Genomic DNA, 17,592 nt, shown 5'->3' with positions numbered 1-17,592 from the left:
CGGGCGTGGGGGCGCCGGGAGGACGGGATTGCGGAGGGGGTGGGGGTCCCCCGCCAGCAGCTCCCCCCAAAGCCCTCGACACAGAGCCAGCAGCAGCCCGGGAGCGGCTCTGCGCGCCCTCGGCGGGGTGGGCGGGGAGAGAAAGGGGGGGTCGCTGTCGCGGTCGCCGCCCGCTCTGGCCTCGGGTGGGTGGGGCGACTTCTCTACCCGTGGCACCTGCCACAGCCCCTCCAAGGGCAACCGGATGGCTGGGCTCCACCCTCCCCACCCCCCAAAATGCTGAGACTCGAGGTCTGGTGCACGTTCTATCCTAGTTCTTTTGAACACGAAATTCCACAGAAGTTCCCCCCCCCAAAAAAAAAGCTGATCGCGAACTTTAGGGGTTTATTCACTTCTGGGCTGGACACCGGCTGCCCGCAGAAAGGGAACTGCTCGCGGGAACGCTCGTCCTGGGTGGGCTAAGCTCCCGGCCAGGGGGGAGCAGGTGGCCCGACGTGGGCACCGGGCTGGGCTGCAGGGAACTTGCACCCCAGTCCTGAGTGCCCGGCGCTGAAGGACGGCTGGTCCCAGCTCTCCTCCCCAAAGCCAGGACCCTTGGTTGGGCCTCAGTGGAAATGCCTCCCTTGGCGGGTCCTCCCCAGCCCCTGTTGAAGTGGGTCCTTCATCTCCAAGCCTGAGCTCAAGGTGCCCACGGACAGCAGGCCGGAGTGTGCGCCTGGATAAGCCTGTGGCCAGGTGGCCTCAGTCCCGTGTGTCCATCTGCCTGGGCTTCCTGGGGGAGTCAATGAGTTAATTGTGGTTTTTTAAATATGTTTTTATTTATTTCAGAGAGAAAGGAAGGGAGAGGGAGAGAGAGAGAGAGAAACAATGAGAGTCATTGATCGGCTGCCTCCTGACGCCCCCGACTGGAGATCCAGCCCGCAACCCGGGCATGTGCCCCGACCGGGAATCTAACCCTGATCTCCTGATTCATAGGTAGACACTCAACCATTGAGCCACACAAGCCGGCCGTGAGTTCATTTATTTAAATACACACACACAGTGCCCAGAGCATGGCCTGGCTCCGGGCAAGTGCTGTGTGTCCACGAGGATAATTCTTATTACCCACCTGCCCCCCAGAACAGGGGTCTTGTCTGTCTGCTCTTTAATGGTGTCACCACGTCTAAGCCTCTGGCATACACTAGGTGCTTAATAAACATAGGAAAACACACGTTCAGCGTCTCCAAAGCCCCCACAGCGTGTGACCGGCAGCCCCTTGACTGCCCGGGCCACACGGAGCCCTCCTCCTGCCTCTCCGTCCCGAGCTTTGGGCCCATGCAGGGGGTCAGGTCTCCGCCCTGATCCAGGTGTCTGCTCAGAAGCTGTCGGCACCGAGACCTTCTCGGTATTTTTTTATTGATTTTTTTTTTTTTTTTAGAGAGAGGAGAGAGAGAAACATCGACTTATTGCTTCACTTACTTACGCATCCGTTGGTTGATTACGATATGTGCCCTGACCAGGGATCGAACCCCCAACCTCGGCGTATTGGGATGATGCTCTAACTGAGCTACCCGGCCAGGGCCAGGACCTTCTCAGTGTTGAGAGGAGTGACCGTGAGCCCAGCTACGGTGCCAGGATGGACACCTGGCATCAAATCCCCTCCTCTTCCTGGAGCCCTGGAGGCAAACACTCTTCAAAACCCAGGGAAGAGGGTAAAGGAGCCCCCTGCGGGCCCGCAGACTCCGGCCGCAGCCCCCCCTCTCCGGGACACCAGGGAGGCTCGTGGGCCCCAAACTGAAGGCTTGTCCACGTCCCCAGAGTGTGCGGGATTCGTCCCGGTGTGATATTGCCCCTCATCGGTTTGGGTGTCGATCTGGGGGACGGGAAGTCTCTCTGTTCCTTCGCCAAGGTTTCTGACAATTCGTCTGTCAGAACTTCTGCCCCTGTCTCATCCTACTGACGTCAGCTCCACCCGGACTCGCCCTAGAATGGGGAGAACCGTGGGGGGCAGCCCCACCCCAGGCCGGGAAAGCGGGCCCCGTCCTCCGGCTCCACCCCTGGCTGGGCCAGCTGGGATCCGGGAAGGCGCAGAGCCGAGCCCGTGAAGGAAAACTGCTCGCTTCTCCGCCGCAGCTCTGCTCCTCACCGGCCTCAGGGCCTCTCAAGTAGTTTTTCCTGCTTGGCTTGGCCGATTCATCTGCAAAGGGGGGGCGTGAGGGGGGGGCGTGAGAGGGGGAGCATGAGAGGGGCGGCCGGCTTCCTGGCCTCGCAAGCCCATCCGGCCGACCCCTTCCCCATGATGTTTCCTTATTCACGGTAACGGCTGTTGTTTCTGAAATGGACAGTCTAACTTGCAGGCACTCAAGGCCACCTCCCTTCTCTAGAAAACACTGTGGGATGTTCCCTACAGTATTTTATTTCTGGGGGGGAAGGAGAACCCCACCCTCCAAGTGCCACTTTGGTAAAACTTTCAAAATCAGTAAAAAGCAGGTGTCTGTCGGTGGAAGGCTCCCTGTTCCAGACCAGGCCTGTGCTTGTCACCAGACACCTGGGCCACCCCGCCCCTCGTCCTGGCACTCCGGACATCGAGGGACGGGGGCCTGGCCCCCGCCCTAGGAACAGCGATGGCAAAGAAGCTCTGGGGTCGTCGCCGGTGTACTGAGTGCCCTCAGTCACCACCTCTCCCCCTGCAGTCTCCTGCTTTGGCCCCTTGATCAGCCGGCACCCACACAACCCGCTGCCATGGCCAGTTCCTGCCACCCATGCCTGCAGCTCCTTCGGTGGACAGGCTCTTTCTCTCTGGCCAGGCCTGGTGGTTATCTGACGAGGTGACGCTGTAACTTATCCTGGATGACCAGCCGAAGGTGGCTCCTCTACCAGGCAGGTCACACACAGCGCCCTTGGGACCCGGGCTCACGTCTTTTTTTCTTCAATGTTTTTATTGATTTCAGAGAGAAGGAGAGAGAGCGATAGAAGCATCGAAGACAGAGAAACATCAACATCGATCAGTCGCCTCCTGCACGGCCTCTGCTAGGGATGGAGCCCGAAACCAGAGGCATGTGCCCTGACTGGGAATCAAACCGGTGACCTCCTGGTGCACAGGTCGATGCTCGGCCACTGAGCCATGCCGGCCAGCTGCCATGGTGAGGCAGGTGTCACGCTCGCCCATATGGCACTAGGTAGGACAGTCACGCACTGGGCCCTGGGAGGTATGGAAACGGCTTCCTTGGCCCCTGCAGTGACCACACAGCATGGACAGCAGTGCCCTACGTGGCACCTGGAAGCCACAGGGTGCGGTCTGCTGGCCTACTTGGTTCCTGAGCCCATCGGCCTGCAGCCTGTTCTACATCATTTCTTTGGGTGAGCGCTTCGCTGGGCGCTCGCAGCGCTTGGAAAGGGCTGGCACCCCCAAGTGCCCGGGCTGGGCAGAGGGCTGGCACCAAGTGCCCGGGCTGGGCAGAGGGCTGGCCGGAGTCCATCCGGGCAGCAGGATGAGCCCCAGGAGGCAGAGGTGACTCACAGGGAGCTGGGAGGGGAGGCGGAGACGGCTAAATTTAAAATCCCGGCCTGCTATGCTGATGGGGTTGCTTTATTATTTTCCTGGGGACATGCACCAAATAGAGACTATGGCAGCGACGCAGAATTTTCTTGAGCTCAGAGTGTAATTATTAATCCTGTGATTTTCGGATGGAATCCATTCATTTGGAGAGGCAGAGGAAACTTGGCAGAAACACGGAACACTTTCCGCAGCCTGAGCTGGGCTACAGCTACCGCCCGGTAAACAAAGGAGGCAGCTCCCCAGGAACCAGGCTCGGGGTTGTTGCTGTTTTTAGTAATCAACTCCCCTCCCCCCCCCAACCCCATAAACTTGGCCACTTGGAGGATTTTTTCTACATGAGTTAACTAGATGTCCAAGTACAACTGCTCACGGTTACTGTGGAAAAGTCAGGACCCTGTCCTCCTATTTTATGTTTTTTTCCAAGCAATTTGAATTCTTTCGTGCGATAGAAAATGTCGCACGCAAATTAACAATTCCCGACAAAAGGGCTGTCGATCAAGCGAGAAAAACATTCTCTTTTCGACGCGGGCTGAACAACCACCTCCAACTCCTACAGAAGGCTGGGCACGGAGGGGTCCTGCCGCTGCACCCAGGGGTGGGCTCTGCCTCTCTCTGGTCCTGGGTGCTGATCCTCCGCCCAGGGTGCAGGAGAGATAACAGCAGAATTGCTGTCACCTTTGAACGCTTTCATTAAATTTCTTCAAGAAACACTCACTTAACAAATATCTATGTAATGATTCACCCTCCCACGGGCCAGGTATTGATACGGATGTTGAGTGTGAACAGGGTATTGAAGGTCCCCGCCCTGGGTGTCCGCCTGAGCATCGAAGGGTCTCGGGTTTGGTTCAAGGGCAGGTACCTGGGTTGCCGGGTGATCCCCAGCCCCCGTCGGGGCGCCTGTGGGAGGCAGCCCGTCGATGTGTCTCTCTCACATCGATGTTTCTCTCCCTCTCTCCCTCCTTCCCTTCCACTCTCTCTAAAAAATAAAAAAAATCAATGGAGAAAATATCCTCAGGTGCTGCCTTTCAGAGAGAGCGGAGGGAGGGGAGAGGAGAGAGAACCGTGGACGTGAGAGAGACACCCCCTGGCTGCCTCCCGCACACGCCCAACCGACCCCGGGGATGGGGTCCGTTAACCCAGGTCCCTGCCCTCGACGGGAATCGAACCTTCAGTACTCTAACCACTGAGGAACAGGCCGGGCCGGACTCTCCAACTTCGGTGTTTTTTTAAATCCCTACCTAAGGAAATTTTTCCCATTGCTTTTCAGAGAAAGAGTGGAAGGGGGGCGAGAGAGAGACACAGGGACAGAGGGACAGAGAGACGTGTCACCGATGGGCTGCCTCCTGCTCGCGGGTTGACGGGCGCCAGGGATCGAACCTGCAACCGAGGTATTGGTTGGAATCGAACCCAGGACCCTCAGTCCGCGGGCGACTCTCTAGCCACGGAGCCAAACCAGCCGGGGCAAAACTCTCAGATTTCTAAAGTTGGCAACTAATCTGAACCTCAACCGGCTGGGGCCAAACCAGAGCGGGGGTCTGGCGGGGCGTCCAGGGACCTGAGCGCACTGGGCCCCTGCGCGGCAGCTTGGTGGCGGGGGCAACGCACACCCTCCACCTCCAGGCCTTGGCCTCCGCCCCGGGTGCAGGGATGTGGGGTGCGGGGGTACAGTGGTGCGGGGTACACTGGTGTATGGGTGCGGGGCGCAGGGGTGCGGGGCGCAGGGGTGCAGGATACAGTGGTGCAGGGGTACAGTGGTGCAGGGGTACAGTGGTGTGGGGGTGGGAGTGCAAGGTGGAGGGTGCAGGGGTGCGGGGTGCGGGGTACAGGGGTGCGGGTGCACGGGTGCGGGTGCGGGGGTACAGGGGTGCGGGTGCGGGGTGCAGGATACAGTGGTGCAGAGGTACAGTGGTGTGGGGGTACAGGGGTGCGGGTGCACGGGTGCGGGGGTACAGGGGTGCGGGGTACAGGGGTGCGGGTGCGGGGTGCAGGATACAGTGGTGCAGGGGTGCAGGTTGTGGGGTACAGGGGTGCAGGGGGTGGGGTACAGGGGTGCGGGTGCGGGTGCGGGTGCGGGGTGCAGGATACAGTGGTGCAGAGGTACAGTGGTGTGGGGGTACAGGGGTGCGGGTGCACGGGTGCGGGGGTACAGGGGTGCGGGGTACAGGGGTGCGGGTGCAGGATACAGTGGTGCAGGGGTACAGTGGTGTGGGGGTGGGGGTGCAGGGTGTGGGGTACAGGGGTGCAGGGGTGCGGGGTACAGGGGTGCGGGTGCGGGGTGCAGGAACGCACCTTCGAACACGCCTCCGAGCCTCTCGCTCCTGCGCGGGCGGCGCCGGCTCGGCCACACTGCGCCTGCGTGAGCGCCCCGCCCCCGCGCTGGACCAAACCATCGCCCAGCGGGGGCGCCCCGGCGCGAGCACCCCCCTCCGATGGGGCCGCCCGTTGCCATGGAGCCGCCGCTCCAAACGACGCGGCGGTTTCCCCGAGACGCGCGCGGCCGCGGAGCTGTCGAGGCGCCGCCGTCGGGCTGGTCCGCCCCGTGGGACCCCGGGCGCGTCGGCCGAGAGGTGGGTGCGCTCGCCCGGGCCCGGGGCCGCGCTGGGGGGGCTGCGCCGCCCCCCAGGCCCGACCGACGCCGTCGCGGCCGGTTCGCGGGAGCCCGGGCGCGTCCCGCTCGGGGCCTGCGCGGTGTGGCGGGGTCGCCGCGCCCTTGCGGGGAGCCCTGCGCCCCCTCGGCCCGGCGGTGGGCGGACCCGCAGCGCCGGGCGGCGGCGGGACGGGCGCGGGGCGTCCCCGGGGCCGGCTGGGGACGGACGGGCCCGGCGGCGCCGCTTCCCCGGGGCCCTGGAGCGCCCCCTTCCCGCACCCGCCGCGCCTGTACGCGGAGTGACTCTGGGCACATCCTTTTTTCAATCCTTGAAACAGCCCCGGAGTTACGGAAAAGCTGCAAGTTCGGCGCCAAAACAGCCCTTCCCTGCAGCGCCTGCTGGAGCCTGAACTGCGCGCGCGGCGCTGTGGCCCGGGGCGGCCGCGCGTCCCTGCACCAGGCCCCTCTCCAGCTCCCCGGGGGCGCGTCGGGCGGGCGGGCGGGCGGCTGGGCCGGGCCCCAGGCTCGCGCTGCCAGCTGGTCCCCCGGAGTCGCACTGAGTGGTCTCCCTGCTGCCTTCAGTCCCCGAGCCCAGGGCCCAGAGCCGCCCTCAGCCTTCCCTTGACCCTGACGCCTTGGAGGGTTACAGGCCGGTCACTTTGTGGACAGCCCCTCCCTCCACTTGGGTCTCTCCGATGTCCCCTTGTGATTGGATCCCAATATGCATCTTTGGCACGAAAGTCACAGAAGTGATGCCACCTGCCCACTTCCTGCTCGTTTCCTGCCGCCAGGTGGCTCAGTGCCCGTCTGTCGCATGATGATACCCGCTTTGATCCCTCAGTTGTGGTGTCTGCGGTGGCCTCTCCCCTGGGAAGTTACTTTTTCCCGTCCTGATTAACAGGCGTTCTGTTGGGAGGTACTTTGAGGCTGTGTAACCATGCCGTCCCTCCCAGGCCTGGGCTGGGTGGCTCTCACCGCGGGTACACACACCCCACCCTGCTTGGGTTCTGATCCCCTAACTGGACACCTCTATAGGGTCCGCTCCTCCCACTCAGGCTCTGACATCCAGCTCTGGGCCTCAGTTTCCCCACACAGGCATCCCTTCCCTTCCCAGTCAGGCTCTGCCACCCCCGCCTGGGCCACCTGCCCTGCCTGAGGTACCTACTTTGAAAGTGAAGGGAGGAGGAGCAGCAGTGTGTGTGCTTTCGTGTCATTTGCCCTCGGTTGCGTTTGCGAGGTTCATCCACGCCACTGTGGAGCTGAGCTCGTTCCGCTTCTCCACTGCGAAGCAGTCCAGGTGCGGGTCAGGCTGCTCTGCGGCCACGGCCATGGATGGTCTCCGGAGCTGCTCCCATTGGGAACACTGCTGCTCTGTGAGGTCTGGTTACGTCTCCTGGGTTTATGTGTACCGTGAGTTGAGTTTTGTCCCCTCAAAAAAATTCCATGTCAAAGGGACCTCATGTATAACTGGGATTATTGAGATATAAATGGTTAAGATGATGTCATTCTGGAGTAGGGTGGGCTCCTAATTCAGGATGACAGGTATCTTTATAAACAAAGGGGGACTTTAGGCATAGACACTCACACAGAGAGAATGTCATATGAAGGTTGGAGTTAGGCTGCCACAAGCCAGGGAACCACTAGAAGAGAGAAGAGAAGCCTGGGGCCGCTTCTTCCCTAGCCCTTCAGGGGAGCACAGGCCCCCCGGCACCTTGATATCAGATTTCTGGCCTCCAGACACTCAGTTTGTGAAACTGTAACCGGAACCCGAGTTCGACTGGCTGTTGCCACACAAACCAAACTCCTGAGGCAGATGCTGGTAAAAAAGGAAAGAGGTTTATTCAAGTGCCAGCTGCCCAAGAAGATGGGGGACTCTTGTCACAAAGCCCATCTCAACATGTCAGTGCAGGCAGAGGTTTACATAAGTGAAGGAGGAAGTAGGGAGGGATAGAACCAGCAGGATGGCTGCACGAGATATTGCTGGCTCTGGAGGGGGTAAAATGGGGCCCTGAGTGAAGGAATGTGGGTGACTTTGAGAAACTTTTTCCGGTTCCTTGGAGCCACCAGGAGGGAATGCAGCCCTGCCAGCACCTGGGTTTTAGCCCAGTGAGACTCATCGCAGACTTCTGGCCTCCAGAAAAATTAGATAATAAATTTGTGTTAAGTCACTGAGTTTATGGTAATTTGTCAGCAGCAATAGGAAATGAATGCGTACCACAGAATCGCTGTCAACCCTAATAAAATTCACGTTAAGTTCTTAGTACAGACTCATGCCCCTTTGTGTTCATTTTTCCACATTATGTCAAAAAATGTTTACAGTTGCTTGCTTGACTCTGGGTCCAAACCAGATCCCCACATTGCATGCGGCCGACTTGTGTCCTAAGGCCCTTTGGACTTAAAACAGCCCCCTTGCCTTCCGCCCCACCACATCTATTTGTTGAAGAAACTGGGTCATTTGTTCCATTTTACCTTTATTTGGGTCTCGTTAGCATCAGCCAGTGAGTTTCCTTGTTTAAGGTCCTGCACGCTTTGGTTGTGCGTGTCCCCAATCACTTCATACTCATTGATGTAACTGGAAAGGGCGGCTTTTCCAAATCTTTTCTCATTATTTGTTCTGATAAATAGAAATAGAATTGATTTGTGTTGTTGTTAATCTTTACCCGAGTATATTTTTTCCATTGATTTTTTTAGAGAGAGAGTGGAAGAGATGAGGGGAGAGAGAAACATCGATGTGAGAGAGACACATCGATTGGTTGCCTCCTGCCCGCGCCCCAACAGGGGCCAGGGATCAAGCCTGCAACCCAGGTACCTGCCCTTGACCAGAAATCGAACCCGTGACCCTTTAGTGCAGCAGCCGATGCTCTAACCATGGAGCCGCCCTGGCCAGAGTGCCTCGATAATTTTAATTTATCTGTGTATTTGCTCAGATTTCTACCTACACGGTCACGTTACCTGGAGAAAATGACTGTTTTCCTCTTCGCACTCCTCACTCCTTTCATTTCTCTAACGCCGGCTGTTCTGGCCGGGAGACCTCGTGCCTGGCGAGCGGAGGGGTTTACAAGCATCCGAGTCTCGTTCTCAGTCGTGAAGGAGGCCCTCGCTCTTCATGCGTGCGGCTAAGTGTGGTGTTTCCTGCAGACGGTTTATGTTTCCTGCAGGTACAGCCTTCGTTGGAAGCCCACTGCGGATGTGAGCTCACTGTGTTTTTCATGAAGCATAAGCAGGAGTATCCATGCTTCTTTCCTGCACGTATTGAGTCGATCTGTGCTCTTTGAGGGAGCGCCCGGGAGTCTGTAGTGGTTTATATTCTGCGTGTGTCTGCAGGGTTCGCTTGTCCACTACGCTTTTTAAATTGTATGTCATTGGTGACTCGTTTATCTGGGAGAGGGGTGTTCAAGTTTTCTCTGACTTTTCTTTAGCTTTTTAAAATTCTGACACACGCCCGAGCCGGCTTGGCTCAGTGGTTAGAGTGCTGGCCCGCAGAATGAAGGGTCCCGGGTTTGATTCCGGCCAAGGACGCGCACCTCAGTTGCAGGTTCAGTCGCCGGCCAGGGTCGGGGCGCTTGCGGGAGGCAGCCAGTCGATGTGTCTCGCTCACATCAATGTTCCTCTCTCTCTCTCCCTCCCTCCCTTCCGCTCTCTCTGAAAAGCAAGGGAAAAAATATCCTCGGGTGAGGGTTAAAAAAAACACGTAAATGAATGAATAACATTTTCGCGGGCTGTCCTGTGCCTCCCCCTTTGCTCCGTTCGCGGCGAGGCGCGGCTGTGATGGAACACACCTGGCCCCACAATCCCTGCGTCTTCCTGGAGACCTGGCGTCTGGCCGGGCGGGACCCTCTTGGGCCCTCCCCGCCTTCTGCCCGAAGCGTTTTGTCTGTTTCTAGGTAACGCCCCCCCTTCCTAGTTACAGTCTCTGCACAGAGCTGCTTCTCCTGGCCCCGAGGCCGCGGTGCTCCTGTGAGCTCCTCTGAGGTGTCTCCCTTTAAGCAGCCGAGTTAGATTTTCTTGTTATTGTGGGTGTTTCTTTAACCCACTTTGGTAAGATGCTTCCCTTTCGCTCGGTCACTGACTCTCCTTACAGTCTTGCCGTCCCTTAGGTTTCGACCTGATACTTTCCCGTCGAGCCTTCAAGGTTCTTCAGACGACGTGAACACGGCCCATTTCCCGCATTTTCGGTTATTTTCAGCGTGGTGGTTGGCAGCCGGCCAGACCCACTGCCAAAGTGGGAGCCCAGCTGCTTCTCTGAAGCACCTTCAGCGAATCTGCTTCTGACCCTGCTTCACCCCACCTCACAGACGCCGCTCCTGGGCGGGCACCGGTGGCGGGACTGCCGGGGTCTCGGGGCTCAAGGGGTGCACCTGAGGCCGGGCCGGGCCCCTGTGGGCAGTTCCCACTCATCCCCCCACTGCCCAGCTCCCGACTCCTAGAAACGGTTTCTCCTCCCACGTGCTTGTCCGGCCGCCCTCCAGATCCCTGAGCCGTCCGCTGCTCTTTAGTGGGGACGCCGAGGGGTCAGAGGCCACCAGCCTGGAACCGCTGTCCTAGGCGGACGTTCAGAGCGTGTGCGGTTTAGCGCAGTCGCTTTCGACGGGTCCGTGTGTGTGTCAGGTTTCACCTCCCGGCGCTTGTCGTCCATGGGCCTCGACCGGGCTCCGTGCGGAGCACCTGGAACCGCCGGGCACCGCGCGGAGCAGCCCGAGCACCTGCGAGGCTCCAGGAGCCCTGGCACCCACAGGCTCGCGGGGCGTCGGGTTCTTCACGTGGAAGGGACCTCGTCGGCGTTTTACGAGATTCCTCAGAATTCTGCCTCTCAGGACTTTTAACACCCATTTGTTTCTCTGGCGCCTTTTAAAAAATTAATTACTGGCACTGACTTACGAATGGTGTATCTGGGAGACGTTATTGGGCTTTGAAAAATCTCTTTCAGTGACTTATCCTGAAGCAGCTGCTAAATCAAGGAACGAGAAACAGACTCGTCAGCGATTTCGGCGCCTGGCACAGCACATCCGCGGTCCGTGCGGCCCGGCGCCCGGCCTCCCAGCGCGACAAACGACGTAACGAATGTTCTGCATCCCCTAAGACTGCGTCTGAGCCCCGGCTGTGCCCGCATTCCTGGGTCACGCGCTAGGACACGCACACGTCCTAAGTGTCTCTCCGGGTGAGTTTTGACAATTGCACGCACCTGGGTAACCCCCCCCAGCCCCCGAAACCAGACAGGGAGCCCCCACCCCCGCCGTCCCCGCCTCTGACCCAGACTCCGGGCCTGACTTCCGTCGCCCCGGTTCCTTCTGCCTGTATTTGGGTTTCGCATGCACTCCTTTGGGTCTAATTTCCTTCGTTTATTTATTTTTTAAAATGTTTCTATTGACTTGAGAGAGAGAGAGAGGAAGGGAGAGGGGAGAGCGAAGGAGAAGCGTTGATGTGAGAGAGAAACGTGGATGGGCCGCCTCCTGCACGCCCCCGACTGGGGATCGAGCCCACAACCCGGGCGTGTGCCCTGACCGGGAATCGAACCCGCGGCCTCTCTGTTCACGGGCCCCCGAGCCACGCCGGCCGGGGCTCCATCCGTGTCCTAGTGAGCGCGTGCGGCATCCCCTCCGGTTTGGCCCGCGTCTCCCCGATGACTGCGGACGGGCAGAGCTTCACCGCTCCCCGGCCGTGGGCCTGCCCTCCCCTTGCCTCGCTGGCGCTTAGGGACTCTCGCCGATATATCCGGGTACGAGCCCCGTGCCAGGCACATGGGCTGCACACGCCCGTCGGGTCCGCGGCCCCTCTGCTCACCTCCCGAACGTCTCTGTGCGAGGCCGACTGTTCCTTCTTTTGAAATCCGGTCCTTCAGGTTATTACCATCGTTTTCAACCTGCGGGCTCCTCTGGATTGCGTAACCGTTTCCTGCAGCGGACGCCCGCCCCCCGAGATGGAAGAAGGTGCTGGCCTATTCCCCGAGGTGGAGCTCCTGGAGGGCGTCCCACAAGTGGACGATGGTAATTCGGGTCTCGTCACCCACACCCCGGGGCCCGCGGCGGGCAGACAGGGCGCCTCGCGCCCCCTTCCCTTGTTGTTTGTCTGGTGCGTGTGTGTTTTCCGAGAGACCACGTCTCTTAAATGCGTGTTTTTTTCAAAGAGGGAGCTTAGGTTAGTCTGCCTTTAGCTGAAACAAAGCTGCCCTGTGTCTGAAGATCCCGAAAGGGGCCGACCATGGTTTTTAGTTTCCGGCGTCTTTATTGAGAAACCCGATGCCATTTTTATCCCAATCCTTTGAGTGTGACCTAGTTCCAACCCCCCCCCCCAACCCCTGGAGGCTTTTCGATTTTTTTTTTTTTCCTGATTGAAGTTTTTCTCAGATAAGCCCCTTCAGGGAGAACACGGGTTCCTGGTCACCGCCCACGGCCCGGCCGGCCCAGCCTGCCCGGCGCCGTGCCCACCCCTCCCCCGCGTCCTGCCCCTCCGGCTCCTGGGACGGTCGCCTGCCCCTCACCCGCCGCGCCCCCTCTCCTGCGCTCCCGTTTGCCCACCGATGCCTGTCTCTGTCCCATCACTTCATGGGGATTTACGGGGCGTGGACTCGGCCTCCACGTTTTGCCCGGAGCCTGCAGCGGTTCTCTAAGACGGGGATTCTCCAACTGCTCCTGTCAGAGAACCCCTGGCATGCTTGAAAGTGATGGAAGACAACCCGGGGGGCTTCTGCTGATGTCGGTTGTAACTCCCGATGTTTATTAAAAACTAAAGCTGACGATACCTTGTTTATTTATTCACTTAAAACAGCAGTAACAAACCTGTTTCTTTTACTGTGTAACAAAAAGAGTCTGGTTTAGCGGAGGACAGCCGGATTCGCATGCCCGCTGCCCACTGCCCGGCCGCGTCGCGGGGCCTCTGGGAACCCCACTGTACACCAGTGAACAGTGGGTGGGACCGATGCGTCCTGTATGATTGTGAAAATGGTTCTGACTCTGCAGACGCCCCCCCAAAGAGGCTTGGGGAGCCCCCAGGGTTCCTTGGGCCACGCTTTGAGAACCATTGCTCTGGGACGCCATCCCCACCGTGTCCGGGTTTGGGCTTGTCGGGGTTTATTCCGGAGCTTCAGCCTTGACGCCTAGATCTGCTTCTTACCGTCTTAACTCTCGTCGCACTTTCTAGAAAGAGATGAGCTGGAGGACCCGGAGTTCGAGGTGGAGTCTCCCCATCAGGAAGCTGAGAGCCATGCTGGCTCGGGAGGCTGGTAACCGATGCGGGGGGCAGCCGGTGACTGATGTGGGGGGGCGGCGGGTGACCGATGCGGGGGGCGGCCGATGACCGATGCGGGGGGCAGCGGGTGACTGATGTGGGGGGCGGCGGGTGACCGATGCGGGGGGCGGCCGATGACCGATGCGGGGGGCAGCGGGTGACTGATGTGGGGGGCAGCCGGTGACTGATGCGGGGGAGGCAGGTAACTGATGCGGGGGACAGCCGGTAACCGATGCGGGGGGCGGCCGGTGACTGATGCGCGGGGAGGCCGGTAACTGATGCAGGGGACAGCCGGTGACCGATGCGGGGGGCGGCCGGTAACCAATGTGGGGGGCGGCCGGTGACCGATGCGGGGGGCAGCCGGCTCTCCTCCCTGAGCCTCAGGCCCTCGGCTCGGGGCTGGCACGGGGTGAGTCCCGCGGGCGTGCTGGCCGCACAGGGCAGCCGGGTCCCGTCTGTGTTCAGTGCGGAGAAGCAGCAGAAGGCCGACGCTGAAAGAAGGAAGAAGGTGACCGTCCAGGACAGGATCCGGGCCTCTGAGCTGCGGAAGGACTTGAGCCGCCTGGATAAGCTGCACAGAGACAAAGATCTCTTCATTCAGAAAACAAGGTGAGCCGTGGTCAGGGTGAGGGTGCCCGCGGCTCGGCGGGAGCTCCGGGCCCGCTGTCCTTCAGGCCAGGGGCGGGGGCCTCCTCCGGCCTCCGGGCTGGGGCTGCCCCTGCCTGCCCTCTGGGGTCCCCCTGGGCCCAGCCTCCCTGCTGCCCCGGCCACCAGCCAGCTTGACCGGCAGTGACGCCCCCTGTGCGTTCCCCACGCGTCTGTGGTGTAGGAACACCTCAAGCACACAGGGAAGTGGGAAACACGTCGCACAGCCGCCCCCACGTGCCCCCGACACTGTCAGCTCTGGTCCCTGGTCTGTGTGTGTCCACACGTCACATCTGTGATGTTTTCTGCTAAGTTGTTTGAAGGCAAATTGCGGAGATCGCGGCACTTTCCTCCCAAATTCTTCAGTGTCTCCTAAAACACTGACCTTCCCCCGCACGACCTCAGTACGCACTTCGCCTGCGAAACCCACAACCCTCAGTGTCCTCGTACAGCAAGCCCCAGTGTCCCCCAGAGGCCTCCGGAGCCAGAGCTCTGTTGTTTTGATGGAGGTGACAGGCACGTCACAGGGCGACATCTAGAGCTGGGATTCGGCGAGGGCCCCGGGTCGGCTTGGCTGCCCCGTGGGTCCGTGGCCTGTGCCTCAGTGCCCCCAGCCTCCTGGGGCCCTTCCCACGCCCGCGCTCGTTGTCCGTGATGGTTCCCGTTACGCCCATTCGGGCACAGGGCACACAGGTGGCCTCCAGCAGAGTTTTCAGAAAACAGACGGACAAGCCCCTGCCCAGTGCTTGGCTTTCAGAGAGACCCCTGGAAAACGGGACATGCCGCGGCCCCCCGGCCACGGTCCCTCCTGAGGACGGGGGGCCAGGCGGAGGTGCCCTAGCCCGAGACAGGGAGGTCGAGGGCCACGCTTCAGGCCATTTATCCGGATCCTGGCTTCACATCTCAGAGGGGAGCTGCGCGCTTGCCGCCAGCGGATGGACCTCATCACCAGGCAGCAGGAGGGTGTGGCGGCCGAGCTGGCTACAGAGAAAGAGGCCAACCACACGTAGGTCCTCTGCCCCGTGGAGGGCGGGGGGCGGGCGGGCGACCATGGGGGCGGAGAAGCCTCCCGCTAAGCGTGCGAGAGAGATGGACACAACCCAGAATGGACACCAAGCGTCAGGTGGTCACAGGACAGGAAGCCGGTGGCCAGGAGGCCAGGAGGGGTGGTCGCTTTGAAGCAGGTGGCCAGGGGAGGGCTCCCCGAGGAGGTGACCTCCAGGCTGGGACCCGCATGACAAAGACGAGTGGCTGTGCAGTGACTGGGGAAGAGCACTGTGGGCAGCGAGACTGTGGAGCCCCAGGAGCCACCCAGGGAGGGGGCCGGTGTCCCGGAGACGGTGCAGGGAGGGGGCCGGGGACGGCCCTCAGGACTGGCTCTGCCCAGCTTAGGAGGTCACATGGGGGTCTCGGGGGTCATACCCCTCCCGGTGCCGCCCATCCCCTGCCCCACCCCTCCCACCCCCTCACCTCCACACCCCCACACGCTTCCATCTGAGATCAGAGCTGGGCTCAGGTCACCACAGCTCCAGGACGGAGGAGGAATAAAGTGAGGGAGCCCACACCCCACATGGCCTCTCGGGGCTTTTTGGCCACTGAGTGTGCTGGGTCCTTCCTGGCCCTGAGCCTGGGTGGGCGTGCTGCCCAGAGGGGCTGGCCACGGGGCAGCCGGCCCCCCGTCCTGCAGAAGCACGAGAGGCCCACGGAGAGCTGGGGGTCTGGGGGTCCCCGTGGAAATGGCAGGCCGGGGAAGGCACCGCTGAGCCTAAGTGGGGCCCTGGGAGCACACGGCCTCACGGACGCGGGGACTGCTCTCGGTGGCCCGGGCCCTGACCGGTGTTTCCCACCGTCCCCTCCCGCTGTCCTGTGGCGCTCAGCGCAGCCGGGGGCCGCCTCCAGGCCATGTCCCGACGCCTGTGCACGGAGCTGGAGAACGAGAGGGACTTGCAGGCGAAAATCAGGGCCGTGCTGAGGGAAAGCGAGTGAGTCCCGGGCCCCCGCTGCCCCACCCCAGCCTGACGGCCACGGACACCACGTAGAATCTTTACGTGTCTGCACGGGACTCCCCAGCGGCCTAAAGACGGGATGGGGGCTTGTTGAGTGGCCACGTGAGAGAGCCGGCCTCACCTTCCGAAGCGTTTCCGCCTCCACGCGTGTGTTCGTGTCCTGGGACCTATGAAATCAGCTTCTTTCCCTCATCCAACGTCCGCCCGGAGCGCTTGTTAAAACTCGGTGCCTGGGCTTCCAGATCCCAGGCCGCCAGCCCTGTGCCGACACAGGCCGTGCCCCTCCTTTGCCAGGAGCACCATGTGGCACATCGGGATCCAGGAGGGCAAGCTGGAGGTCCTGCAGAAGTCCGCCCGAGAGGAGCAGGAGGCCGCCGGGCGGTGCCTGCAGATGCAGGCGGCCAAGCAGCTCAGCAAGGAGAAGGCGGCCTGGGGGAAGGCGGAGAGGAACCGGCTGCTGAGGGTCAGGTCGGTGGCCGGAGCCTGCAGGCCGGGGCCTCGCCACTTCCCTTGGCCCTCCGCACGCGGGCTCCACAGCCAGCTTGTCTGGGGTCCCACCATCTGCAGCCCGGCCCCCTCCCCACGCCCCCGGCCAGAGTCCCTCTCGTTGACCTCACATCGCAGTTCCTCCTGGACGCCCTTCCCACCCCCTCCTCCCGAGGCCCCCCCGCAGGGTGGGCATTCCTGGTGTGTCAGGAGCCACGGGACCCAGCTCCCCCAGCCTGAAGAATGTGGGTCCTCCTCTGGCCTGCGCTTGGGGGCGTGGGTGTGCGCGTGGGTGTGCACGTGGGTGTGGGCGTCCCCTCTGCTCCCAACCCCCCATCACTCGGCTCCGTCTCCTCCAGAGGCTCCTGACTCCGCCCCGTTCCACCCCGGGGCGCACCTTCCTGCCCCCTCTGCGGCTCTGAGTCCCTGGAGCCTCACCCACTTGGTCCTGGTCCCTGGGCTTCCCCAGCCCGGCCCAGCCCAGGTCAAGGCTCCCCTCTGGGCCCCCCACCCCCAGGCGTTTACTGACCTGTCCCGGGCCGCCCGTCCTGTCCTGCCCGGCCTGTGCGCACCAGCCCCGGGTGCTGGGTGCTGTTCCCTGGGGGGGGCAGGCGGGGCGAGCTGAGAGCCGGCGCCCCGCGTCCCGCAGGAAGTCCACGCACCTCCAGAAGGAGCATGGGCTGAGGCACCAGAAGCTGGTGGAAGACGCCAGGAGGAACCACAGGGTGGCGGTGAAGTTCCTGAAGGCCTCGCTGGGAAGGTAACGCCTGCGCGTGGGGGGCGCCCCGCCCGGCTTGTCGGGCCCCTCGCCCTTGTCAGGAGACAGCACAGGTGCACTTCTAGCTGCTCCCTGCGTGTCCAGGGCAGGACCACAGGTGCGCCAGCCGCCTGCCCGGAAACGCGCGTCTGGGCCCACGTGTCCTCGCACCCCACCTCCCGCCCCAGCGCCGCTTCCCGGCGGCTGACCGTGCAAGGCGCCCCCTCCTGCCCTGGCTGGCGTGGCTCGGTGGTTAGAGCACCGGCCCTCTGACTGAGGGGCCCCCGGGTTCGATTTCCGGTCAAGGGCACATCCCTAGGTTGCAGGTTGCCTCGGGGAGCACGTGGGG

At 61.5% G+C, this 17,592-nt stretch overlaps 1 protein-coding gene across 1 annotated transcript in view; it reads left to right on the top strand.

Moving 5' to 3' along the window:
• Window positions 1-11,913: 11,913 nt before the first annotated feature.
• Window positions 11,914-17,592, top strand: part of CFAP74 (cilia and flagella associated protein 74) — a 37,376-nt gene continuing 31,697 nt past the window's right edge. The window contains 7 exon segments of the mRNA XM_087820750.1: window positions 11,914-12,109; window positions 13,263-13,344; window positions 13,815-13,958; window positions 14,902-15,000; window positions 15,872-15,976; window positions 16,295-16,468; window positions 17,136-17,246. Coding sequence (XP_087676876.1) covers window positions 12,043-12,109; window positions 13,263-13,344; window positions 13,815-13,958; window positions 14,902-15,000; window positions 15,872-15,976; window positions 16,295-16,468; window positions 17,136-17,246 — 782 coding nt within the window. The 5' untranslated portion in view covers window positions 11,914-12,042.

Source organism: Miniopterus natalensis, chromosome 9 (genome assembly GCF_054644295.1).
Source record: "Miniopterus natalensis isolate mMinNat1 chromosome 9, mMinNat1.hap1, whole genome shotgun sequence".
Lineage (NCBI taxonomy): Eukaryota > Metazoa > Chordata > Mammalia > Chiroptera > Miniopteridae > Miniopterus > Miniopterus natalensis.
This window is presented reverse-complemented; position numbering and strand designations above follow the sequence as displayed.